General features: G+C 47.2%; 1 protein-coding gene across 5 annotated transcripts in view; it reads right to left on the bottom strand.

The window, feature by feature from the left end:
• PDE4A (phosphodiesterase 4A) overlaps positions 1 to 27,497 on the bottom strand; it is a 346,813-nt gene that overhangs the window by 62,127 nt on the left and 257,189 nt on the right. For 3 of the 5 annotated variants that reach the window (XM_081175709.1, XM_081175705.1, XM_081175706.1), the window contains 5 exons: positions 6,928 to 7,113; positions 6,003 to 6,039; positions 4,803 to 4,876; positions 3,635 to 3,684; positions 1,553 to 1,665 (listed from right to left, as the gene is read on the bottom strand). In XM_081175709.1, coding sequence (XP_081031835.1) covers positions 1,553 to 1,665; positions 3,635 to 3,684; positions 4,803 to 4,876; positions 6,003 to 6,039; positions 6,928 to 7,113 — 460 coding nt within the window. Of the gene's footprint in view, positions 1 to 1,552; positions 1,666 to 3,634; positions 3,685 to 4,802; positions 4,877 to 6,002; positions 6,040 to 6,927; positions 7,114 to 10,889; positions 10,940 to 27,193; positions 27,346 to 27,497 lie in introns of those variants that run through there. The other 2 variants (XM_081175707.1, XM_081175708.1) reach the window with 2 other exon arrangements.

Genomic DNA, 27,497 nt, shown 5'->3' with positions numbered 1-27,497 from the left:
ATGAATGAATGAGACTGCTCTGAAGATGGGAAAGTGATGATACAGGAGAGGGTTTTAATGCTAATCCCCAATGCTATAACACCCACCCACACACACATTAAGGAGCTAGCAGATCCAGTAGGGTTGGGGAGAGAAACACAGATATATGCTGTTCTTGTGTCCCCCATCTCTCACACCCCACATGTGTTCGGCATCCGGTTCAGCCCTTTTCACAATTAATTCCAGATTGTACAATTGCAAGCACAAACTTCTTAAGACAGGAAGTGGCAAAGAGAAAGGGAGTGGGGCCTTGGGGAGAACAGACCTTTGGGAATATATAAAAGGCGCATGACATAGTGGATTTGCTGTAGCTAAAAAGTTGGGATTGGTCAATGCTTGGATGAGAGACTCCCTGGGAATTCTGTGTACATAATCTGGAATTTCACAAAAGACAATACGAGGTATAGATAAAAGGGAGAGTACACCAACTGAAGCGGGGATTCTCAGGCCAATTATCTCGAAACATAAAGCAAACACACAACTAAACACACACACACACACCAGACTATGAGCTCACTCATCTGGATTAATCCATTTGTATCTAGAAACAACCACATTTCTCCTGTAGGACGTATCCTGCAAAGCAGCACCTGTCAATTTCTCAGCGAAGCAGCTCTCCACTTTGCATTTCTCTGCCCTGCAAGCCCCCTTAGCTCTCCCCCAAGTGAGAGTCTCCTGGCCACGAGACACTTCGCAACCCACTTTGATGCAGCGCTTCGCAACAAGTCTTTAAAACCACATCTGCCCTACTCAGCGAAGACTCAAACAGCAGGAGCAGCATAATAGTTCTTGTGGCCCAGAAAACAAAGAACTAAGCCATGCACAAACCAGAGGCAGAAACCTTTTTGCATGTCAACAGTTGCTAATGTATGATTCCATCTCTCTCCATCCACAGCTATAGGTTTATCATTAATACACTGCCCTGTACAGTACAGATATGAACATCTTAATAAATAAGACTGAAATTTATTACATTGCAATTTAAGGATCCAGACAGGTAGGGGTGTTGTGTGTGTGTGTGTGTGTGTGTGTGTGTGTGTGTGTGTGTTTGCCACATGTCTGATTTGGCCTGCAGAATACAATTATTCCAGTGGATTTCTTTAAAAAAATCTCATAGTCCTCAGAGAAATTTCTGGACGGGGATTTCCTGGGACAGACCGGCTCTTAACCTGCCCCCAGGCAGTATGAATTGTGCTCAACTAGATCAACTGCGGCTGCCAATTTGACCCAAGAGTTTTGCCCTTTTTGTTCCCAAATGCAATCCCATAAAGATGCAGGGCTGAGAGCATGCAGATCCTGGCCCCCAGGGCAGCCAGGCCCCTAAAGCGTTGCAGCAACCAAAAGCAACAGGGGAAAAAGGCATCACTTGCACCACTATTGTGCAAGTGGGCATGGCTGACCAATGGAAACACAGAACAATGGCACTCCGCGCTGCAGCAAAGGGAGGTGCTGGCACCATTCTGGAAACCAGGGTGGCAGCCATAGAACAGGCCAAGCAAGCTCTGAGCCCTACCTTGTTGGATGCCATCTCACTAACAGAGCGGTACGTCTGAATGGTCTCCAGCTGGTCAAGGCACCAGTCTAGCTCTTCCAAGGTCTCTTTGGCCATCTGCTGGTATGTTTCTTCTGCAACAGAAGTGGGATAAGAAAACAGCCAGTCAGGTTTAAGTGATGGAGAAGCATGAAGTTCACCCTTGGCCAGTTCTGTTCCTCTTGCCTCACCTGCAGACAGCTTAGGAAACACGTTGCCAAGGGATATCGAGGGCAGGCATAGGATATTGGGATATTCAGGGCAAGCAGCACAGTCCCAGAGAGGTTTTCTTCTTTCTTATTATATTCTTTTAAATAACTGAAGGCCCCAAAGGTCTCAAAACCTATGACCTGCCAGTCATCTATCGGAGCTCACCAGGGGCCTGATAGATTTTCTGTTTTCACTGCCTGCCTGGGACTGCAGAAAATGGGGCTGGGGTGGGGTTGCGAAGCACGAAGCAGGCAGCAGCAGTGGGTCACAACTGGAACAGGCCTGGTTTAAAGAAAAGGGGACCTGTGGAACTCGAGTCGTGTGGCACTGCAGCCAAGTCTGGTTGTGATGGAGAAAGAAGCGCCACGGGAACCATTTCAAGAAAACCATGCTTCCCATTCCACCCACTTCACCATGCTCCCAAAGAGATGTGAAGCTTAGCGGAAGTATAAGTATGCACAAGACCACCTAAGTGATGTTATGAATGAGCTAATTTACCTAGGAACCAGGGCTGAAGGAAAGGGGGGGAAAGGTAGATGAGCCACATACATACAAGGCAGGAATATAAAGCTGGGGATATGGTTTTGGACATCTAGAAGGGAGTCACATGATGCTGTGAAGTTCAAGAGGCTGACTGCAGTTCCTTCTGCTACCAGGTAGCAGAAGTGGAAGCTCCAGAAACTTGAGGGAAACACCCCAAATGCACAGTCAATGCTAACTGAAACCCTGGATGGTGTTAAAAACCAAATGGTGGCACACAGATTGCAAGATGAATTTCTGGCCAAAAGCACAGAGAACCAGTCAATTATACTGATAACATTGATGAGGCAGGGCCTGAGGCTGAGAGCAGGACTCACCTAAAGCCACCATGAACAAGTTCATGGCCAAGCTAATGCAGTCTTGGCCATTAGATGCTACACTCATTCTTTTGCAGTCAGCCTTTCTTGTCATTCCAAGCTCTAAGTATCCTGCTGTTTAGCCCACACCACAGCTGGAGGAATTAGGGGGATAAGTGCTGGGGCAATGGGTTATTATAGCTTTAGGTAACATGACTTTGCCAAGAATATGCTCTTTGATTTAGCAATGTAGGAGTGCTGGGGTCCTCTTACAGTTCAGAACCCAAGCAGCAATGCCAGGTGTTGCAACTTTTTATAGAGGAAGACAAGTCAGGCTGATCATTCCCTTTGGGGCCAAGGAGGAAGCTGATGCTCAAGAGGTCAGGGGTGACTGATGGATCTGAAGCATCAGGAACAAGCACCTGAGAGTGGCAGCTTTTGCAGCCATGTGGCACGGGGCTGCTTTTCCTTTTCCCTTCAAGGGTTGCATTGCACTCAGGGAGATTCTGGCCAACCCAAGATATTCTGGCACTTGTGGTAAAAATTCCAAAGGGTTCCCTCCTTCCCAACTAATTAACACAGGACACAGGTACTTTGGGAGCTCTCCTGAACAAGCGCCACTGAATTAAGAGGAGCTGTGCTCTTATGAACATCAAAGCCATGCAGAGAAGATTCCTGGTGGGAAATGCTCCATGGCTCCCAACTGCACAGAGATAGATGCATGAGTTGGCCACCTCATTGTGCCTCATAGTAAAGGCCACATCTGCACAGAGTGGCTCCAATTACCTGTTTCCCCCAGGAGACAAAGCCCCCTTTACTGAATGTGGACCTTTCAGGGGAGATTTATACGATACATCATGCACGCTGCAGATCCTGGAGAGGGAGCAGGAATCCAATGAACTTTTCATGGATCCCAAAACTTTAGGCCAGGCCTATGAAGCTGACTCTGTGTATGTTCCCTTGTTTGCTCCTCCAGAACCAGAACCCTCTTGGTACTAAACACTAGGCATCCCATTACCTGAGAGCGTGGCTCTGCAAACAGTTGGCTGGCTGCCCATGGGAGACCTCCTAAGGGGGACAGAAGAGAGAAAAGATAGATGATCAGGCTCAGCCACCACTCTTTCTGGCACATGTCCCTCCACCCCACCCCTCTGGCCACTTGAGACATCACCTCTGCAAGTTTGCAGGCAGCAAATGAACTTGGGAGATACTGTAGGACCCAAAATCCATCCCATCCCACTGAGATGGAAATGTGAGTGGTTTTAAGTGGGGATGTGAAAGGAGCAGCAACCTGATCTCAGTTGATCTCTGAGGGACAAGCCTGCTAGAAGGAAGATACAGCTTAGCCTGCTGTACCAGGAGAATAACTGAAGAATCAATTGCCATAAAACTGACTACAAATACACTGGTAATGTAGGTGTTCCCTTAGCAGCTGGGCAGATGGAATGTGCTTAGTTATGTTGGTTTGCATGCACTGTGCATGTCTGAATGAGGCTGACTTTCATTCTTGCTTTACACTCTGTGACTCTGGACTTTGCCTCTGGCATTAGTTAAACCCCTACAGTAGTTCTGGGAGGAAGGGAGGAGAGGCAGGCAAGGGAAAAGAAATACAAACAGAGACTTTTGTGGAATTACAGCATCTGCTCAGGCTCCAGCTCTTAAGGAATACAAGGGCATCAACTACAAGGGCTGGACTGGAGCATCAAGAAGGTATACCCCACCACAAAATAAAACTTGAATTCCTGGGGGTTCAGGCAATTCAGAGTTAAAAACTCCAGGAAAATCCAGAAGCTGATTTAACACCAAACCAGACTTGGTGGGAAGTAGTTCTCATCTCCTCCCAAACTTTGCTGTCCCAGCTCTTCCAGGGGAACACAGCCTCTGAACCTGGAGAGTTCATTTAAAGTATTTTAACTAGCCCTTTATCAATGCATAATCTCAGTGCAGGGTACAGTCAGCTGTAATGTTTGGATGCAACACAGCGTTTCCCACTTTTTCTGTAGTCCCTCCACAAGGGGACTGAGCAAACCAGGCGCAGTCTTTGGAAGTAGGTTGGTGGTGGAAGATAAAAGATCCAGCTGAGCACAGGAAGTGCCATCTGGCCTGGTGCACCAAACGAGAACTAAAATTGCAAACGAGTCACATTTAGGTGTTTCTTGAACACCCCAGAACTGGCACACACTTACTTGTTGGATGTTGGTGTAGGAACATTTGCCAGGATGGAGAAATTATTACGTACGCTCCTCAAGCTTGCCAGGACCTATAGGAAGCCAATGGGCAGAGAACGTTAGGGCTATGAAGCTGCTCTGTGCAGCCAGCAGAAGACCCCAGAACAACGAGGAGGTGGAATGAAGAACAAAACTGAGGCTGACTCTCACCAGGAAGTACCAGAAGTTAAAAATGTGGGCTGGTAGGGAAGTGCTTTCTGTACCCAAACAGAAAGGTGCATGTCTCTTCGTACCGAGAAGCGAGGCAAAAGGATTTATTCAAATTATGAAGAACTCTTTTAAACTATTTGCATCGCAGATAAGCGAATATGACAAGGAGCAAAGAAAACTTGGTCTTGCTGCTTTATTTCTATTTATCATCTCCACAGGTGGACCAAAGAGAGATACAAAATCGAGAGAATAGCATCCGCTACCCCAGCCCCAGTGTCTGGTTTGATTTGGTCTCTGTTGAAGAGATGAGGGCTTAAACATCTGCACGCAGCAGGTGGGGCACACAATATTAGGCTGCGTATTTGCAACTCAGTATTTTGGCATGTTTAAAAGCTTTCAGAAGTAGGTAAAATAAAATTTACATCCCGCCCCACTTACACCACAAAGTCATATTCTCTGCTTCTGTATTTGTGTGGGAAAGAAAATATGTGCTAATCTCAGTGCCTTTTTTTTCTGGGGGTACTCAATGATATGTAGTACCGGCATCCTTTCCCCACCAAATGTTTAAAGTGTGACACTTACTGTAAAAACCTCATGGTGAGTACCAGCACCTGTTTTTCTTGAAAAAGAAGAAGCACTGCTAATCATTGTAACAATAAAGTATTGGATGTTCTTACACTTTAAGGAAAATAACAAAGCTCAATGAAATACAAAGTACGAATCAGCATGCAAGAATCTGAATTCACTGAATTCAGCTGAATGTTAAACAAAGAAATAAACAAGAAAAAGGGGGGGGGCGAAAAATATATTGTTGAGCATCACCCCTCCCTGCTTTATTTTTGTTTTGTTTTTGCTTAACCTTCAGCCTGAAAAAAAAAGCTTCAAAGCTTAAGCTACTTATTGATTTGGGGAGCCTAAATAAGGTATTGTGGCAGGAATTTCTCAGAGCACACAACTGTGACAAGCCGACTTTTCTCACCTAAGCATGCACAGGGACCTGGGACATACCTGGGCAAATGGTGTCACTATCAGGTCTTCAGTATGTCTGTGAAGGATAAAAAACAACACGAGTACAGATGACTTGTGGGGAAGGGATGACAGAGCACAGCAAAACTCAAACCCCACACTCCAAAACTCTCCCTGGCAGAAGGCTTAGGTAATGTATAGCAAATGAAATTTCAAACCTCAGGGATCTTTTTGCTGAGTAGAGGAAGCCGTGTACTTTTAATAAGGATGGAGCAAAAGGCTTATTAATGAGATTCCAATCTATATTCTGGACATTACTACCAGCCCATCACCATTTTAGAAAACTGGGTAGTTTAAAACTTGGCCGCTCTTGTTTCTTTTATCCTACCTGTCACAAATCTTGCACAGGCATGCAGATAGGATTTGGTTGCACTATCTTCAGCTCAGCAGTTAAGTCATTACCCTGGAGGTGAAGGACCGGGGGACCCTGTGCTGCAACAGGCAAATCTTCCATCTGACAAAGGGCCCTTTACTGTTCAACATGTCTGGGAGCTTTCAGCCCTTCTGCTGCAAAGGTACCCGCTTGCGCTCAGGTCTGTGACAACTTGGAACCTACAGGGTCAGGCTACTGGGCTACCTAGATCAGCAAGACAAGGGACACCCCCAGGCCTGCCTGGAGACCCTGCTGCTAACTATGCTGCTGCCACACAGGGTTATGAGCAGGAAGATAAGAAGCTGCCTTCGATCTATCTGTTCAGTACAGTCTACACTGACTGGCAGTGGCTCTCCAAGGTTTCTGATTAGGTAAACCCTACCTGAAGATGCCAAGAGACTGAGCCTGGGTCTGTCTGCATGCAAAGCACGGGCTCTGTCACTAAGCCACAGTCCCTCTTCAGTTTGTCTCTTTAGGGTGAGAATATGCTTGCTCTTGGGCACACAGCCCTTCCAAGAACGGAGGAGAACTCACGCTTCACTGGCGATGGATGAGTTGCGTGACATGGTCTTTGGAGACATGTCATAGTCGCTGTCCGAGCGGTACAGGAAGGACTCACGCCTCTGGCTCTGCGGAAAGCTGGGGTGAAGCACCAGACCTGGGCTGGCCTGGGGGTCCAGCGGGCTGCGCCCAGGTGACGGGCCATTCTCCACCTCGAAACTGCAGGAGGAGAAAAGGAAATATGTCAAGGAAGAACAGAAAATGGCCTGCTTGATACGCAAATATGCAAAAGACACACAACCTCCCACAGCTGCCAAAGGGCGATCTCTGCTACTATAAGGTGGAAAGAATTTCCAGACTTGTATATAATTTTTAATTAAATTTTCTGTTTTACAATTTAAAATAAGCATTTTTACATCCTTAAAATATCAACGACTTCCATTCTTCTATTTTCGTGGTTCATTTTACATATCATAAATCCCTGCATATTTTACAGAAACTATACCATTCATTATTACATCCATCATAACTTATTTACACTGTTGATTTTATCTTAATGCTGCCAATGTTTTCAGCTGTACACATATATTCAATAAATGTTTTCCAGTCTTCTCTAAACGTATGTTCTTCTTGTTCTCTTATTCTATATGCTAAGTCTGCAAGGTGTGCAAATTCTGTCAACTTAAGTTGCCATTCTTCTTTGGTTGGGACCTCGCTCCTTTTCCATTTTTGGGCTATGGAATTTCCAGACTTGGCTGCGCCCAGATGCTCTGCTCAGTCTTCCTTCTGTCCATAGAGAAAGATCAGCCTGAGCCTTTTTGGCAGTGGTGTCTGTTTCAAAGAACTGCCTCCCCATGGAAGCCCACCAAGCAACTTCACAGCAAGGCTGCAAGTAGGGCTGGGTGATTCAGTGGGCATTTAAAGATGAGTTTATCAAACTCTCACTTTCTGAAACAAAATGTGAACCAAAACACAGCTACCCTTCGAAAGTCGCACTTATCCAAATTTTGCAATGCAGTTCTCCAACAAAAGTGCAAAAATCAGGAGAAGTTCATACAAAAATGCTAAAGAATTTTTATGAGTTTGGTTTTTTTTTAAAAAAAACAAATTTCTGCGGAAATGTGGAGAATTGAATTTAAGATTCGAAAAATGAGACTGACAAGTCCTTCCATCTGTAGCTGCAAGACTATGCAACACTCAGGACGGGCTGATGCGTAGCATCTGACTGTTAACACTTTAAATAATAATAATAATAATAATAATAATAATAATAATAATAATAATAATAATAATAATAATAATTTATTATTTATACCCCGCCCATCTGGCTGGGTTTCCCCAGCCACTCTGGGCGGCTTCCAAAAGAATATTAAAATACTATGATACATCAAACATTAAAAGCTTCCCTAAACAGGGCTGCCTTCAGATGTCTTCTAAAAGTCTGGTAGTTGTTGTTCTCTTTGACATCTGGTGGGAGGGCGTTCCACAGGGAGGGCGCCACTACCGAGAAGGCCCTCTGCCTGGTTCCCTGTAACTTGGCTTCTCGCAGTGAGGGAACCGCCAGAAGGCCCTCGGTGCTGGACCTCAGTGTCCGGGTAGAACGATGGAGGTGAAGACGCTCCTTCAGGTATACTGGACCGAGGCCGTTTAGGGCTTTAAAGGTCAGCACCAACACTTTGAATTGTGCTCGGAAACGTACTGGGAGCCAATGTAGGTCTTTCAAGACCGGTGTTATATGGTCTCGGCGGCCGTTCCCAGTCACCAGTCTGGCTGCTGCATTCTGGATTAGTTGTAGTTTCCGGGTCACCTTCAAAGGTAGCCCCACGTAGAGCGCACTGCAGTAGTCCAAGCGGGAGATAACCAGAGCATGCACCACTCTGGCGAGGCAGTCCGCGGGCAGATAGGGTCTCAGCCTACGTACCAGATGGAGCTGGTACACAGCTGTCCTGGACACGGATTTAACCTGTGCCTCCATGGACAGCTGTGAGTCCAAAATGACTCCCAGGCTGCGCACCTGGTCCTTCAGGGGCACGGTTACCCCATTCAGGACCAGGGAATCCCCCACACCTGCCCGCCTCCTGTCCCCCAGAAACAGTACTTCTGTCTTGTCAGGATTCAATCTCAATCTGTTTGCCGCCATCCATCCTCCAACCGCCTCCAGGCACTCACACAGGAGTGGTTAAAGACTGGTTTCATTTGGACATGGCTGTTTTGCCATTTATATGGCAATTGTTTCATATCTATAAATATGCTTTTTTATATATCTTGTAAGCCACCTTGGGTAAATTCCACTGGAAGAGCAGTCCATGCCCAAATGCTATATGTAAGCAAGACAGATATAAGCTTGACAGCCTTTTAGAGCACTGTGCAAGCCAAACTTGCAGTGAGATCACTACAAAGGTGAAAACAATTGCATTCCTCATTTCCCTCTTTGGGCCACTTTGTTTATCTAATGGAGTGACAGGGGTGTAGCCCGGATTTTTTTTGGGGGGGACAGGACTTTTTTGGGGAGGGGGGAAGAACCTAACTATCTGTGATGCGATTTGTCAGTTAGTTATCTTTATTTATTTACTTAATGGGGGGAGGGAATTGCCCCCCCCAGCTACACCCATGTGGAATGAGTAAGCAGTGCCACAACGTCAGCCTAGTTTTAGATCCTTAGAATCTTTACTTACTTATTTTTTAATAAAAATTAAAAAGCAAGTTGCTGGCCCTCAGTGGAAATATACTTTTCAAAGCAAGCAGGCCATTGCTTCCAAGTCACATATACAATGGCTTCCATTTCCCATATGGCCACCTCCTTCCCATGTCACCTCTATTTGCACTGCCCTACCGTGCCTCTCTCACTATCACATAAAGCTTAGTTTTGCCCCAAACCTTACTCGCGAAACCTCAAAAACTGGGTTTGGAACAGAAGCTGAGCATGCCTCTACAAGGGCAAGACCTGCACCAGTTTTATTGACTCGCTTTCCTCGCTTTGAGGCTACTGAATTTTAGACTTCTCAGTACAGGACTCTGAGTTCCTTGATGAAAAACTGGGCCTTTCAGCAAACACACAGCATAAACAAGTACAGCTTTGACAGATTGTCTCTCTTCCTTCCTCATTTCTTAATCACTAATTGTATCTCCCCCTAGTGGTCAGTACACCACTGTTTTCTACATGTACTTCAGCTACTAAATCTACTACAATTCAGTTTAGACCAGGGTTTCCCAAACTTGGGTCTCCAGCTGATTTTGGACTACGACTCCCATCATCCCCAGCTAGCAGGATCAGTGGCAAGGGATGATGGGAACTGTAGTCCAAAAACAGCTGGGGACCCAAGTTTGGGAAACTCTGGTTTGGACTGTCTCCCCTTAAGTGACTGGAGATGTTTGCATTAGCAAATAACTGTGCAGAGGTTAAACAGTACCCTCATCCTGCCCAGTGCGAGAAACCCATGTGACTTGAAAGCTGTTGTGGAATGATCATGGCCAGGACACAATGCAAAAATGCCACCTGCAGCCACAGCAGGAACCTTTGGCCTCCAGATGTTGCTGAGCCACAACTGCTGATCACTGGCCATGCTTGCTGGGGCTGATGGGAGCTGCAGTCCACAACATCTGGAGGGCCAAACAAGTTTGCTAATGCCTCCTGATCCCAACCTGTAGCCCTCTCAAAAACTAAGAACTTCCTCTCATCAATTCTGATCCACCAATTCCTTGATATCCAAGCTTTCCAAGGTCCTTCAATCACTGTTGCTCTTTCTGGCATACCATTACACAGGTCTATTGCCCTCCCTGCCCTCCCAGTCCGAATTGGTCAACCCACCAACAGACACGAGATACTGGCCTGGTTCACATGTCACGCGAAACCAAACCATGGCTTAGCTCAGCGCAGTGCAGCAGCAGAATGGCCAGAGAGGAAGGCACAAAACAACCATAACACACATACCGAACAAGTGCAAACTCATTGCCCAGTGGAGTTTCCCCCTGCCATAACTCACAGCCCAACTAACCTTCGGATGGATACATGGAGGCTGGGCAAAGCCATGATGTGGTGGTTACGCAGTTTATGGTGCATGCCATGTGGACACAGGTCGCCCTCCCGGTTGCTGGGGAGGAGGAGGTCTGGGTTTCCTGCTGTCCTGACCCAGATACCTGCAGGAGTCAAGCAGCCTCTTTCCCTCGTCCCGCCCAGAGTCGCTTCAGAGGATGTTGGTGCAATCAAGTTGAGAAATGCAGCCCAGAGTAGTAAGGGGCTGACTCACCACTCTGCAACCGAGACTGGGGCATGAGGAGGCAGGGCTGCCAGGGTCTCCCCCAGCACAACCAAAGAGAAGCTAGAAGTTCAAGAGGGTACAGAGCAGGTCCATCAGACCCTCCCAGAAGGGAAGGGGTTGGAGTTCCTCTTTATTGTGCTTCCAGCCTGTTTTGGTTTTGGTTAAAGATGAGAGAACAGCTCTTCCGGTACGTGTACACACACACACACACACACAGCGAGAAAGAGAGGGGTCTCTGCAACTGGATATCCATTACCGAGGCAAAGGAAATGTGAACTCCTCCTGAAATTCACTGCTTGCTTGACCGCAGTGCCTTATTTCAATACATGCAAATTCAGAAGGGTCCTAGAAAATGGAAGAAAACAAAGAAAGCCGAAAAATCAAGAGCCCCGTCAGGCTGCAGCAGGTGGGGGAGGGTATTTCAGATCCATCAAGTGGTAAGCTTACTTTCAAATAGTTCCTCCTTCTGCTATGGACAGTGCACAAGACAAATTTGATAGGTGCATGTCAGTAACAGAAGAACTCAAATCCAAAGGAAAGGGAGAATGAACAGCAGCAACATGCCCAATCCTTGCGGGGTTTACCATTGCATTATTCTTACACGGTGAATCTATTCAGCTTGCTTGTGGTCAGCATTCGCTGTCCCACATTTGAGACCTTGGCTCAGCCAATCTCAGCTTTGCCTATCTTTCATGCAGATCTTTATTATGAGGATAAAAACAAGAAAAGGAGGTGCACATTCTGCGCTGTGGTCACTGAAGGAAGGTAAGAACACAAGAATTATATCTTATGAATTGTCTTATGAACTTATTTAACAGGATGTTATAGCCAATGTTCATCTCTTATTGTTAACTCTTCTTTATTTTTATTTTCTTTATCTTTTCCCTTTTATATTTTTGTGTTTAATTTTGCTGTAATTATTTGTAATGTATATGTAAGATGATATTTTAAATCAATAAAGATGAATTAAAAAATCTGGGGGGGGGGGAGAATTCGTTTGTTGCATATTGTATTGTCGCAACATTTTAATTTGTAAGCCACATTGTGAGGGTGGACCTTAAAAGGTAGGGTGGGGGAATAGCCCAAATATAATTATTATAATAAAAATAATAGCATATGGGACCAACATGTGAACATAGAATCGTTGGACTCCAAGTCCCATCAGCCACAGCCAGATGGCCAATGGTTTGGTATCATGAAATCTGTAGTACAGCAACATCTGGCAGGCCCCACGTTAGCTGCTCCAGTCTTAATGCATCCCTTGGCATGGACAATCACATGCCATGCGGAAGCAAGCAAGAACGTCAAACGTGTGCATGCGTGAAGTGTTATTTCACAGGCAAGATCAAGGCAGAATTAGGCATGTGGCGCTGTGGTGTAAACCACTGAGCCTTGGGCTTGCTGATCGGAAGGTTGGTGGTTCGAATCTCCGCAATGGGATGAGCTCCCGTTGTTCAGTCCCAGCTCCTGCCAACCTAGCAATTCAAAATCACGTCAAAGTGCAAGTAGATAAATAGGTACCGCTTCAGTGGGAAAGCAAATGGCGTTTCCATGCGCTGCTCTGGTTTCGTCAGAAGCGGCTTAGTCATGCTGGCCACATGACCTGGAAAAACTGTCTGTGGACAAATGTCAGCTCCCTCGGCCTATAGAGCGAGATGAGCATTGCAATCCCAAAGTCGTTTGGGACTGGACTTAACTGTCAGGGGTCCTTTACCTTTACCTTTTCATATAAAATGCATATTCAGTCGCATAGAGAGATCTTATTCAGATGTTGTTTTTCTTTTTGTACTGTGCATTGACTTCTGCAGTCGCTGTACAGTCAGGCTTCCATATAACTACTAGGACACCTGTACAGATGCAACAGAAATATGCAACAAGCCCGACAGTTGCCAAGTGTTTGTCTATAGTACCAAAGCACGATGACCATCAGGTTGTCAGGTCTTTTTCACACATGTGGAGAGAGAGAGAATGGTGTAAGGGAAAAAAAGAACCCAGCCGCAGTACAAAAACAATCACAAAGCTCATCTGCTTTAAAGTGCTATGGAAAGAGCTCCCGGCTGCCTCTTCCTCTAGCAGGTCTGAGCAGCAGCTTCCTCCTCAGCTTGCAGGGATATTTTGGTGCCTGTGGTCAGTGGGAAATCCAAAACAACAGGCAGAAGCTCCCAGAGGATTGCGTCCCATTAGTGACAGCTGCCTGCCTTACTTTCATCATGGATAATGATTGGTAAATTCTGCTGACTGTGATACCCTGTGGCCCTCCTATACCCTCCTATAATTCACTACGCGGCATGAACAGGGCAGGACTTTGGGCAGAGGTCCCAGCTCCCAATCAGCAAAATGAGGAGGATTCCCAGGCACGGCAAACCCAGGTTACTCCATGTTGGAGTAAGTAAAGTAACATTACTATCTTTCACCCTCCCAAAATAAGACCATTAAGTCCAGAGTTTAAAGTCACCTATCTGGACCACTGAATCCACTAACATTTATCCAGAGCAGAGCTTTATTAAAGACAAGCTTCCACATAATTCCCCCTGTTAATGTTCATGTCAGAAATAGGACAGAAAGGGTTAACTTTCTTCTGTGAGAATTGTGGGATAACCAGCCTCATATAACCAACATGCTTAAGTCTCATTACTGCATAAAGGGGTTAAGACCCAGGCTTAGCTCACCTTGGGACTAGGTAATCAAGACTGTCCCCCCACTGTCTACCACAGAAGCTCAAGCACTCTTAAGTTCTTCTATCAATAATTTTGGAACTTTCATCACTTTGTAACTAAGCCAAGTTTTACTGCCCGTGCAACTTTTCTGACTAATGCATGGAAAAGCACATGACTCTGACCTTTGGAGAGTTTGTAAGTAAACCATTTTTAACTTACCAGATGTGTGGCCTTTTTCTATTCTAGAAGAAGAGGGGAACTTTAAAGGAACTTAGAAGGGCATATTTTAAAGGTCCAACAGGATATATTTCCATGCTTTACCTTGCTGCATGTAATTTTAAATCTCTGCTTGGGTTCTCTTACCAAAGAGTTCTTGTCCCAAACTTGAATTGTGGCATCCAGGGATCCCTATTCTGGCATTTCCAGGCCATGTTTTCTAGCTACTGGAATTTCTACCTTTCTGCTCTGTCCTCACTGCAACCTGCTAATTTCAATTTGCTTTTCCTTTGTAAAGTGTTTGCAGTATTCTCTAACCCTACCAAGGGCTTCCTATTTTGAGGACGATCAGCTAGGTTCAGTCCTTAGGGATTTTGCCAGTGCAATGCAAATTCACCATACAACCTGCTGCTCAGGATCCCATGCAATATCTCAGAAGCTGCTAGGGAGACTGGAACCCAGATTATATGCACCCCAGTAACCTCTTCAGGCCTTTAGACAAAAATATTGTTGTGGGGATCTAAAGGTATTCTGAACCAGGGGCTATGTATGCCAATGGAAACCAGCAAATTCCTGAATATAAAATACTGGAAAAGACGTAATGGATATGTGTGTGTCTTGACTCCTAAAAACAAAGGATGCTTAAAAATGTAAGGAACATGCAGCTGTGGTGCTATAAACTTGATGTGAAAGTCCAATTGGATTCACTTCTGACATATATTCCTTGCTCCAACAAAAACCATGCTAAGAAATCATAGAAAGAACCACGAAACTAACCTAGAATTACAGCAGCTTTAAACATGTCCCTCAGTTCAGTGCTTGCAATCAAACAGGCCTGGATCATCATGTGCTCTCCTCCAGCTGAGCTTTTTCGGTGGAGTGGATCAGTTGTAAGCAGCTGGGCAGCCACTAGGAGGCCTCTATTCTCTTACAGAGAGAGCACCTCAGAAGGTTGATATGTTGGCTTCCTCAGGATTGCTATGCAACCCTAGAGAGGGAGGAAACCCCATGCCTTCCATATTGGGCAAAGGTACCGATTCAAGCTAACAGTCAACAATCCAAGCATAAAGCCTCCAATATAGTTTCCATCAAATTCAAACAGTGGAGGACAAGCACGTTTCAAAGAACCAAGTAGCATTTCATGAAATTAATGAGTGGTTTAAAATTGAAAATATCCCCCCCATCCATCTTAGTATAATCCACTGTGAGCATCTCTAGCATGCCCTGCCTCTGCTCAACGGAGGTGGGGCTGTGGCCGGGCGGAGGTGACCTGCAAGACCAAAACACATTATGCAACAATCTGCATAAGTGGATTTGGGTCTCTCCCTGGGCTGAGAGATGATCAAGCCAAAGAAGGTAGAGTGTATACATTTAAAGCAATCGGCTGCAGGCATGGGACACTAATGGGTGGAATTCCCTGCTTCCCATTGCAGTCACGCTGATAAGAAATTTAACCCTAATTTCACAAAGGAACCGAAGTGCAGGAAGAAGAGGTGCACAGATGCGAACTGAGCCTGGGGATTTTAGATTGTCTTCAAAGGGTAAGGAGTTCTAGGAATGCAGTCTGACGCTTTAAACGTCTGTCTGACTCATGGGCAGATAAGAGGTTCCTAATTGAAGCAAGCCTTTTTGTATGACTTGCCTGGCATTCATTCTGTTTGGATTTTCCTTGGAGAACGGAAGAGCTTTGCACAGAGTGTGACAAACTGGCACAGTGCAAGCAGAAGGGTGAGAAAGAATGTGTGCCTCATTCCAGTGATAGCTCCAGGGGTTGGGTTTTATTTTTGGCAGCGGGGGGGGGGGGGGGAGCGTCTTGGGCAAGGTGCCCTCAGTAGAAACCCTCCCCACAGGGGCTCACCTCTTTCATGCTGCTGTTGCCAGTGCCAATTTGCTCTCTTCCTTTGGACTCAGTTTGTACTGGTGCCCAAGAGGAATGGGGCAACAGAAGCAGAGGCTGTTGCTCAGCCCCCCCCCCCCGGTGGAGTGGGCACCTTAGCAAGTGCCCAGCAATGGCAACCTCTGGTACTAGCCCAATTTCATTCCACCCAAGAACAGAACTGGTTTTTGTTTTTTAATTTAAATTAAAAATTCCACAGACACTCTTATTTCATGCCAATCTCCATATAACCATAGAGCACTTTTCTTCTGTTTCGAACTGTTTGCTTTAACCTTTTGGCAGCAAACGGAGGAGACACACTGCGCAAGGGATTTCTGCTGAAACACACACACACGGCTGTTGTGAGTACGTGCTTTTGTTGCCGACTTAAGTCAGAAATTCCTCTCGGAGAGTGCTAAGGCGCAGATGCCAAGAGCTGCCTACGTCATTCCCACAGGGGAGGAAATGGAAGCAGATAAGACTAAGGAGACACCATGTCAACTAAGAGCAAAGAAGGTGATGGGGGCCTTATCAGTGCACAGACAGATGAGGGGAAAAGGGCAATAACTTACACTGGCAAGCAAGTGTCACACCAATGACAACAGGTTACCAGGTGGATGATACTGAGGAAGCATTTTCTGACACTACACTGTACAGAAGTGTGCAAGGCACACATCACACCCAGGAGACATTGCATTTTTCTCTTCTGGTGCTGAGGACATGTGGGTTTCACACCTCAGCCATGGCCAACACTGACTTGGGAAATAATTTTTTCATTCTTTTGTGTCTGAAAATTTATTTATTTATTTTAAAAAAAACCTCTATTCACCTCCCGCCTTGATTACTGCAATGCACTCAATGTGGGCTACCCTTGAAGATGATCTAGGAAAAGATGCTGCTACCAGATTGCCTGCTGCTTCAGTGTGATGACATATAACACCTATTTTGCAGGATCTAAACTGGCTAAAGGTAAAGGTAAAGGTACCCCTGACCTTTAGGTCCAGCCGCGGATGACTCTGGGGTTGTGGCGCTCATCTCGCTTTACTGGCCGAGGGAGCCGACGTTTGTCCGCAGACAGCTTCCGGGTCATGTGGACAGCAAGACTAAGCCACTTCTGGCAAACCAGAGCAGCTCACGCAAATGCCGTTTACCTTCCCGCCAGAGCGGTACCTATTTATCTACTTGCACTTTGACATACTTTCGAACTGCTAGGTTGGCAGGAGCAGGGACCGAGCAACGGGAGCTCACCCCATCGCGGGGATTCGAACCACCAACCTTCTGATCGGCAAGCCCTAGGCTCAGTGGTTTAACCCACAGCTCCTCCCGCGTCCCTTTCTAAACTATAGGTCTGTTATTAAAAACCCCCTGAACAAGGCCCAAACTAGGTACTTGATGGACTGTCAGCCCCAACAGTCGGATTAGCTGACGGGGCTCTTCCTCTTCCACCACTGGGAAATGTCACCTGATGCATGGCGACTCTGGACTGAACAGGGCTTTCTTAAGTCATAGTTGTGCCAACAGTGACACTCCTTCCCCCTGGAAACGCTCATGACAAAGACATCACTGATGGGCTTAATCAAAACACAATATTTCTCCAAGGCTCTGAGTGGCTTGATTCATTTTTCTTTGGGGTTTTAGGTCTCTGTGCACTACTGCTGCTATTTTGACCTACCGTATTTTTCGCCCTATAAGACGCACTTTCCCCCCTCCAAAAATGAAGGGGAAATGTGGGTGCGTCTTATGGGGCGAATGCAGGCTTTCACTGAAGCCTGGAGAGCGAGAGGGGTTGGTGCGCACCGACCCCTCTCGCTCTCCAGGCTTCAGGAGAGCCCCAGCGCCAGCCCCACAAGGTCGGGGGACAGAGGGAGGTGGAACGCCGCCATCCCGCTGTCTCCTGAAGTGGTTTGGAGGCTGACGGCGGGGAGAAGAGCGCTTCTCCCCGCTGCCTGCCCCACCACTCCGGGGACAGCAGGGAGACGCTGTCAAGGAAATAAACAACTATCTGACTTTTAGAAGACATCTGAAGGCAATCCTGTTTAGGGAAGTTTTTAATATATACGGGATATATATGGGAATGGATATATAAAAGAATATGTTGCGATCATTTGGAGTATGCAGGAAGGTGAAAAGAAATGTAAAGAACCACAGAAAGGGAGGGAGGGATGTCGGAGTTTGAAATATTAAAATTATGATTGAATAATTGTTGTAATATATATAAATGAAAATTATATTAAAAAAATTAAATAAAACCACACACGTAATGTAGGGACATTACACAATCCCCCACATGCCCCTTCGGGATCAATGTGGGCTTTTTGTTGTTGCCCATGTTATCGGCTAAATAGCATTCCCACTTGGCTTTATATGGTCATTATACTCAAGGGCCGCATCCTGGCCTCATCGGCCTGGTTTGCTTGGGATGCACACACCTTTATAAAAACACCACTGCGAGGTAGCTTGTGAGACGTTCCCCTGAGAAGTTTGTAGGCATGTGAGGATGGAGCGCAAGGATCGCAATGTTGCATCTGTGGGTGGGGTGACCCTACCCGCCTCCCAAAATTAGGAGGCAGCAGCCAGCAGAATAGTTTGCTGCGTGTGCTGGTGTACAGTTCCTCCAGTTTGCAAATATTCCCCACAGGCCCCCCAAAATTATTATGGAGGGCACATGCTGGAAACACAAAGCTGAGCGAAGCAGAGACTCATGCTGGCAAAATCTGCTGTTGCCTGTTTCCAATTAGTATTGGGTGTGGTTATTCCTTTGGAAGGTTTGTGGTGTGCAGAAGCTCTTTACCCAGAAAGTTCATTTAAGGTTAGGGCACCAAGTTGGACGTTACCTTGGTACAGCTGGCCAGGCAAGAAGGGTGGGTTTGGAGGAGCCTCCTAGTGATCAAGAAAAGGAGGGGGCACAGCTGGCGGAAACACATTCTCAAAGTGTCACAAACTATCCTAAATCCAGTTTCCCCAACCTGGTCCCCTTCAGATGTTTTGGACTATAACTCCCATCAATACAAGTTAGCATGGTCATAATGAATAGGGTTGAAGGAAGGTACATTTCACGATCATCTGGAAAGCCTAAGGGAGAGCACCCACACATTCTTAATATCTTCCGGTTGTTTAGAGACTAAGCTACAAATCAGTCAAATCTCTCCTCTGCCATGAACTCACTAGGTATCCCTCTGCAAGCCCACTACACTCCAAACCTCAGGGCTCTCATCTGCTGTACGGTGAAGAAGAAGAAGAACAAAAACAACAATAAATTTGTTAGCCTACTCATCATGCCTACCTTATAGGGTTGTTGTAATGAGCCAACAGTGTGTTGCAGCAGCAAAAAAAAGCTAACGCTATTCTAGACTGCATCAACAGGAGCCCAGAGTCCAGATCAAGAGAAGTAATAGTACCAGTTGGTCAGACCACTGGGAGTTCTGGGTCCAGTTCTGGGTGTCACAATTTAAGAAGGATCTTGACAAGCTGGAATGTGTGCAGAGGAGGGCAACCAAGCTGATCAAGGGTCTGGAAACCAAGCCTTATGAGGAACTGTTGAAGGAGTGGGGTACGTTTAGCCTGGAAAAGAGGGGACTGAGAGGGGGTATGATAGCCATCTTCAAATATTGTCACACAGAAGATGGAGCAAGCTTCTTTTTTCCTGCTCCGGAGGGTAGGACCTGAATCCATGACCAAGTTACAAGAAAAGAGATCTCAACTAAGAATCCTTCACTGCAGGTTTTAAAGCAGAGCTTGGATGGCCATCTGTCATGGATGCTTTAGCTGAGATTCCTGCATTGCGGGGGGTTGGACTAGATGTCCCTTGGGGTCCCTTCCAACTCTAAGATTCTATGATTCTATGATTTACGACAATATAAGAGCACACAAAGTACTTTGGATATGCAGAAGCGTGATAGCAATGCTAAGCATTCTTTCATTTTACTCACTGAGAATGTGGGCAACTCTCCTTGACTTTTCTGTTGCGGCTCAATGTGACAATATTTGCAGAATGCTTTGGAGCTGGAGCCACAAGTAGATGAATGTGGAGGTAAACAGGTTCTCTGATGCCCTGCTTCTCCCTTAGAGAGCAATCAAGGAACCAAGTCCCTCCACTGTTGTGCCACTCCTGGCTCCCATGGGGCCTCCCTTGTGATGCAAACTGGGCTCTGCTTTCTCACTCAGTCCAGAGATTTAGAATGTACTAATGAGAGCTGATAGTTCAGCAGGCAGCTCTCCTATGAAAATCAGACAGAACAATAACAGCTTCCATTACGAACAACTCCATAGCATTGAAGGCACTGCAATTCAGAGAGAAAGTTACCTGTAGAGAACATAAAGATAAAGGTAAAGGGACCCCTGACCATTAGGTCCAGTCATGGCCGACTCTGGGGTTGTGGTGCTCATCTCGCTTTATTGGCCGAGGGAGCCGGCGTACAGCTTCCGGGTCATGTGGCCAGCATGACTAAGCCGCTTCTGGCGAACCAGAGCAGCGCACGGAAACGCTGTTTACCTTCCCACCGGAGTGGTACCTATTTATCTACTTGCACTTTGACGTGCTTTTGAACTGCTAGGTTGGCAGGAGCAGGGACCGAGCAACGGGAGCTCACCCTGTTGCGGGGATTCGAACCACCAACCTTCTGATCGGCAAGCCCAAGAGGCCCACAACGCCACCCGCGTAGAACATCCCCAACAGCAAACCATCAATTAAGGCAGGTGAAAAAGTCAGGTAAATGTATACAGACAAAGCAAAGGCAACATTCTGGCCTTTGAAGGCTTGGGTAGAATAATATGTTTCTTGCTGTCAGTGTGAATGAGTGTGCATTTAAGACTAGAATAATGCTTGTGTCAAGAATACGTGCCAATGCACAAAATGGGTCAATAGGTGCTGGATTTGTGGAACACATACTTGGCTGAACAGAAGCCCATATATCCAGGAGCATGGACAAAACTGCACACTTGTTGTTACACCCAGCCGGGTGCTCAAATGCCAGTTAATGAGCACTCTGCAATCCATGTGCTGGACATCCTTTGCAACTAAACAATCTCTCACCAAGGGATGGCTAGAAAGCTACTCCCAAATGGACTACAACCATACTTCTGGGCAGATTTCTGCCCAGCTTCCTGTTTAAGACAGATTAACACCCCTGGGGTTAATTAAAGGGAAGAACCATTGTCCTCTTTTAAGAGACCTTGCAGGACTGGAGATGAGGCTGAGAGTGCTACAAGTGGAGAACAGCCTTGACCAAAGGTGTCATGGACTTTGAAGAAGCCCGAACTCAGGACGAAAGGGAGAAACATGCTAAGAGGAAGGCATGTTTGGCAAATCCTCACCATGATCAACTCCAGCCCGGACACTAATATCCCCACTGTGGAAAGACAGAACTGGCCTCCACAGTCACTTACGGACTCACTGCTAAGACCATGTTCATGGAAGACAATTTTACTCGGCTACAAGGGATCACCAAAGAAGCAGCAGCACCCAAAGGACAAATCTCCATTGAAACTGTGTGGCAAACAGGTCAGGAGACAGGTCTGTTCGAATTCAAATAAAGGACTCTGGTGCAACCAAGTCACTGCAATGTAGAAAGGGGGAAAGTTCACACATAACAAGGAACTAATGTTGGAGCAAAACCACCCAAAGAGAGATAGAATATTGGCTCCTTTTCAGCCTTTGTGTTTGATCAGTAAGCTTGAAGCAATCCTGTCTGTTGAAAGAAGACAGGCTGAAAGAAAAACCCTTAAGTGGAGCTGAAAGAAGAAAGAAATGAGATTCCTCGGTCAAAGGGCCCTACATTCTTCTCCCTGTGACCCAAAACAGACCATTGGTGTATGCAAGACAAGCGTCTTAGGGCTAATCCAAACTTCCTTTTGTGCTGTGTTTCAAAGCACAGGTCGGGAGCCCCACGCCAGAGGGCAGGGTGTATGTGTGCGTTGTCCTGGCACTTTCCCCTAGAAAACATGCATTTAACTGCTGAATTGGAACAAATTGCAATTGGGTTTTCTGCAGATTGCTGTTTGCTCCAATTTAACAGTCAAATGTGGATTTTCCTGGGGAAAGTGCCAGGACCACCCCCCCCCCAAAAAAAATAATAATCCACAACTGCTCGGACACGGAGCTTTAAAACCTGGAAAGTGTGCTGCAAAAGGAAGTCTGGATTTACAAGGTCTAACTTCCACAGCTAGCTTGCTATGGGTCAGCTGCAGCACCGGACGCCAGATAACAGATCTCTAGCTCATCATTAAGAATGGATTGGCAGAAGTTTGGAAGCTGGGACAGAGCAATGGGAGCTCGCCTCATGCTTAAGATTTTAAGTTGCAATGTGGAGGGCAAGCTGCATACCTCCCCGCTGCCACTCACTTTCGAAACTGTCTTATTCTGAGTTAAACTGCTCGTCATCAACTGGGGGTCTAGTGAACCCATTACAGCTAGGCTAGTGTGGGGAAAACTCTGGCCTGGAAGCTGAATACCCGCCCACCCGCCAGACCCTCGGCCCTTTGCGACTCTACCCAGGGCACACCTCTCACCTGCCCTGTTTTGCATTCTTCTTGAGTACTTTTGCCTGGCTGAATATGTCATTGAACTCCAATAATGCTGTTTGCTTGTCTAGCTGGAGGACAGCGAGGAGGGTGTTGAGAGCATGTGTATAAACTAGCCTATCATGTAAAGATGAATTTTACCTTCACTGCTCTGTTGTCTAATTCAGGGATGGGAAACCTGTAGCACTCCAGGTATTGTTGGAGTCCACCTCCTATCAGCCCCAATGCAAAAGTAAAAGTCTCTAACCTTGTTGCTTATGGAGACAGAAGGAAATGACATCCTATAGGTAGAATTCTCCCCAACTGCTCAGGGAGTTGCCCCCCACTTTCCAGTGTTCTGTCTGCTCAAGCGAAAAACTTAATGATGGAGATTGTAGCTGTTTTAACATAGCTGAGGCTGCCTTGAAAGATGAATTGCTGCTCATGGCAAGAATACTTATCAGTGTGGTATAGTGGTTAAGAGTGGTAGACTCGTAATCTGGTGAACCAGGTTCGCGTCTCCACTCCTCCACATGCAGCTGCTGGGTGACCTTGGGCCAGTCACACTTCTTTGAAATCTCTCAGCCCCACTCACCTCACAGAGTGTTTATTGTGGCGGAGGAAGGGAAAGGAGAATGTTAGCCGCTTTGAGACTCCTTCGGGTAGTGATAAAGTGGGATATCAAATCCAAACTCTTCTACTTCTTCTTCTCTGACTTTTGCTGCAGTAAACAGGCTTACTACTTGATCAGAGACAACAGTGGGACCGAAGAGGTTGGTGTATGTTGACTACAAGAGGTGATGACTCTCTCACACTACAGTGGTACCTCGGGTTACATACGCTTCAGGTTACAGACTCCACTAACCCAGAAATAGTACCTCGGGTTAAGAACTTTGCTTCAGGATGAGAACAGAAATCGTGCTCCAGTGGCAGCAAAAGGCCCCATTAGCTAAAGTGGTGCTTCAGGTTAAGAACAGTTTCAGGTTAAGAACGGACCTCCGGAACGAATTAAGTACTTAACCTGAGGTACCACTGTACTTGCAACTCCCTTAAAAGTTACTGCTTATCCTTATGCTAACTCTAATTGTTCTTAGGTTTTGCACTGACTTACAATGTCTGTCCACACCGCACACTTGCAGTGTACCCTGAGGCCCGACCACCACCAGATGTCTAGCTACAGGCCTGCCTGTTAATGGGATACCACAGGCAATTGAGCAGCCACAGCTGAGTGCGTCACAAGTACTCTTGGGCACAATCCAAGTGGGATCTTGGCTCCATCTCAGCTGGCTTGGATGTCGAGACCCACACTCTCGCCTACACCAGAGGTCAGGCAGGAGTCAGTGGGGGCAGCAACCCAAATGCCTTTCCCCACATCTGCAGCAAGGCATCAAACAAGCCTTTCACATGCGCTCCAACCTAACAGGAATCCTAGGCAAGGTATCTCTCAATCTGCTCAGAGCAGAACATGGAGAAAGAAACGCCAGCAGAGATTACTTGGCTCTCAAGAGCATGATCCTGACCCAGCCGCTGGAGAAACTGAGAAGCCCTGAGGACTGGGATGTAGCAGTACCAAACCAGGTCGCTTCCCCAGAGCTTAAATATAGCCACTCTTCTCCGGTTTCCCATTTGACATTTCTGTCCTGGCAAGAGTGAGCATGCAATGTAGTAATGACAACTCCCCTCCACACTGGTTATGTGGCTGCCAAGAAAAGCTGCCGGTTAAGGAAAGGGACAAGAGACTGCAGCAACTTGATCCAGATTCAGAGGCATATTTCAGAAAGATTATTCAGAGGAGACACAATTCCATTAGAGCTCCCTATGTAGAACAGTCTTGCGGAGAATCCAGTCCCATGCAGGAGTGCAATGGGACTTGTTCCCTACAGAACGTGAATCTGAGAACTGTGGCTTTATAGAATTTATTTTACCATCACATGGGGGGCATTAATACGCTTCACAATGCAAAAAGAAACCCAAGCCTTTGGGGGGGGGGCGTTTAACAGCATGGAGGTTACAGGAAATCCTTTGCTGGAAAGAAAGACAGTCTTGGTTACAATGGGAGCACCCAGAATATCTCTCTCAAGATGAAGTTCTAGCGATTAGTCAGCCTCTACACAAATTGTGTCAGTGACCAACACAACACTGTTCTTTCCAAAAGACAAGGGGCATGGTCTCCCTGGAAGTTATTGTGCGTAAGATGCACCGGTCAATTTAATCCGGCCCCTGTGGCAGTTGATTTCAACAACGTCAATCCTAAAAAAAGCTGAACAACTTTGGTCGGCCCTCACTTCATCAAATCTGGCCCTCTTTGAAAAAAGTTTGGACACCCCTGACCTATAGTATTACTTTTCTCTTGCTACCTTGAAAAGTTCAAGTCATCATAAAGCCCTGCACTCCCTATCTCTACCTGAAAAATAGAAACTGACCACCACCAGATACTTGGAAGGCACACCTGCTTGCTGAGAATCTCCTTGTTACTGCTGCATCAAACAAAGTGAGTTCTTTAACAGACCCGCAATATACTGATTAGCCTGTCAGATGCCGCAGAACACTTTCCATTGGAACATATTTCTAATATACAAGTTGAAAGTGCACCAAATAATAATAAAATTAAGAAGAAGAAGAAGAAGAAGATTGGGACTTGGTGAGGTTGGAGGTTTGATTCCCCAAGCTTCTCCCATGACTCTAATAGCAGTCTGTGTTGTTGTGGTGGTGGCAGCAGCAGCAGCAGCAGCAGCAGCAGCACAGCAGCAATAATGAAGCCTACAGAGACCCCATCATCAGATACCATGCTAGGCACTGAGAGAGCCCAAAACAGTCTAATAGGAGTCTCTAATAGTCAGCAAGCCAGGACAGCCAATCATAGAGGCAAGCTAGGCATCCACTTTGGGTATCAAAACGTCAAAGGTGTCCCCCTCCCAGGATATAATTATCTTGCTGAAAGTGCCACTAACTGCACTCCAGAAACAAGACAGGAGAAGCTAGCAGGTTCTCCTGTAGGGCGACTCTCCCTGCATTCCAGGGGCACCCCTGAGAATCTTTGGATATCTATTGGCCCATGAAGATAGTTGCAAAGAGAAAGAATAAAAGAAGCGAGCTGTATGAGGAAAGCCCCCGGAATTCCCTTTTGCAGATGGGGAACTGAGGCTAGGAGATGACTTGACTAAGGCCACCCAAGGTGCCCAAGGTTGTGGTGGGGTTTGAATCCTGCTCTTTCATCCGCTGGACCACAATTGGAACCTGCTGCTGCTGCCACCGCCTTCCTGGCCGTTTAACTTTCAGCCTGTTCCGCAGAGCTGCAGACGCAGCTACAATAATTCTGATCCCTTCCTTTGCCCTCACATGACCCCTGAAACAAGGGCTGTTTTATCATGATGTTCTGTATCATGCAGCCACCCGATGCAAAAGTTGCACCAGACACTTAATGCCAACGGTGACGCACTATCTGGAGTCCCAAACTAACTTTTACGCAAGGCAGCAGCGCTGTCTGAAAAGGAGACCCGAAGGAAAAACAAGGCTCTTTGTACACACATTCCCAAAAGCCTCAAAGAGAGACAGGGAGGGGTCATGCAGCGTCTGGGTGGCTGGAGAGGGGAGGGTGTAAGCCGGGCTGCCCACTGGCCTGTGGCAGATGTGACTTGAATGTGCCTTATGTCAGCCACTGCCAGACAGACCTTCGCCTTTGCACTTGGCCGGGAGATTTCCTGCCTAGAATGCGTGCAGGAAAAGGGTGGCACCTCTCAGAGAAAGATCAAAACCAGAAGCAGACACAAGCGCAGACAGATGTGTCCGTCCCCAAATCCCTTCCTTCTAATGGGCACAAGGAAACTGATTGAGGCTCTTGCAGGGAGACACTTGGTAAGGATCCCAAAAGGGCTTCATTTCCAAAGCATGTGGGTAGCAGCAAGATCTGCATGGGATGGCAGCTCCAAAACAGAGGGCACTACAATGCATGCAACCCTTCTGACCATGGGCATAGCCAGGATTTTTGTTAGGGGGGGCAGGACTTTCATGGGGGGCCACAGAACCAATGTGACTGGTCAGTTAGTTAAGCATTTCTATTGTTTTACTTGATGTGGGGGGCAGCTGCCCCCCCCCGCTATGCCCATGCCTCTGACCTGGCCAAAAAAGATACTCCTTTTATTTCAAACACTTTGCTCCACACTTCATCACACTGCGTTTCCAGTACGGCGATCCACATCACTGGAAATAATGTGCCACAAACAATACAGTCAACCCACAGACAAGGCACCCAGGGCAAGGAGTGCAACTCCTGAATCACACAAACAATGCAAGAGCGTCATCCGGAGAGGCGATATTGTCCAGAGCGTCAGAGAAGCTGACAGGTACCCTCGGGCCAATGCCAGGTACCCTCGGGCCAATGCTGGAGAGCCTGCGGGGTTGCAGCTGCCCTTGGGAATGTTCATGGGTGCCAGCCCAAAAGATGCGCCTCAGCCGTCCACAGCAACGCCAGAGAGGAGGCCGAGTCACACCCCTCCAGGAAACTTTCCCTTTGCTACAGAGGTGCCAAGAAACAGCACGCGATCCCACGGGTGCGCTAAGGGGAGCTTGCCACTCGACGCTAAGCGGTCCCAACTCTTGGACACTTCTAGGATCCCCACCCCGAGGGAAGGTCGGGATATGTCCCCTGTTCCCCGACTAGAGGATCCCGGGCTTGCCATCGCTCGGGAGCTGGAGCAAGTCCCTGGAGTGCGCGCCACTCACGGGGAAAACTTTAGTCGCCCCCTCCCCGCGATCGGGGCCAAGCCCCCGCCGAGCCCGAGCAAGGCACCCACCTCACCGACTTGGGTAGCAGCCGGTGCCGCTTAATGTCCTCTTCGCTGAAGGAGAAGTGCATGTCCGCCTCGGCGGCGCGCAGGAGACCCGGCGGCAGCGCGAGGAAGCGAGGCGCCGCGAAGGCCGGGGCCGGCATGAAAGATCCGGGGTGGGGGGGAAGCGCGCACCGAGGAGGAAAAGCGCCCTCGAAGTCGCTCCCGAGTGGCCCGGAGTGTGCCGGGGCGGCCCGCGGGGCTCCGGATCTTCCCGCGAATCCGCACAAAGCGGAGCGGCTCCGGAGGGGCGGGGCGGGGCGGGGCGGGG

The sequence above is a fragment of the Podarcis bocagei genome, assembly GCF_964188305.1.
Source record: "Podarcis bocagei genome assembly, chromosome: 17".
Lineage (NCBI taxonomy): Eukaryota > Metazoa > Chordata > Lepidosauria > Squamata > Lacertidae > Podarcis > Podarcis bocagei.
The sequence above is the reverse complement of the archived record's forward strand: the minus strand, read 5'-3'. Positions and strand labels throughout refer to the sequence as shown.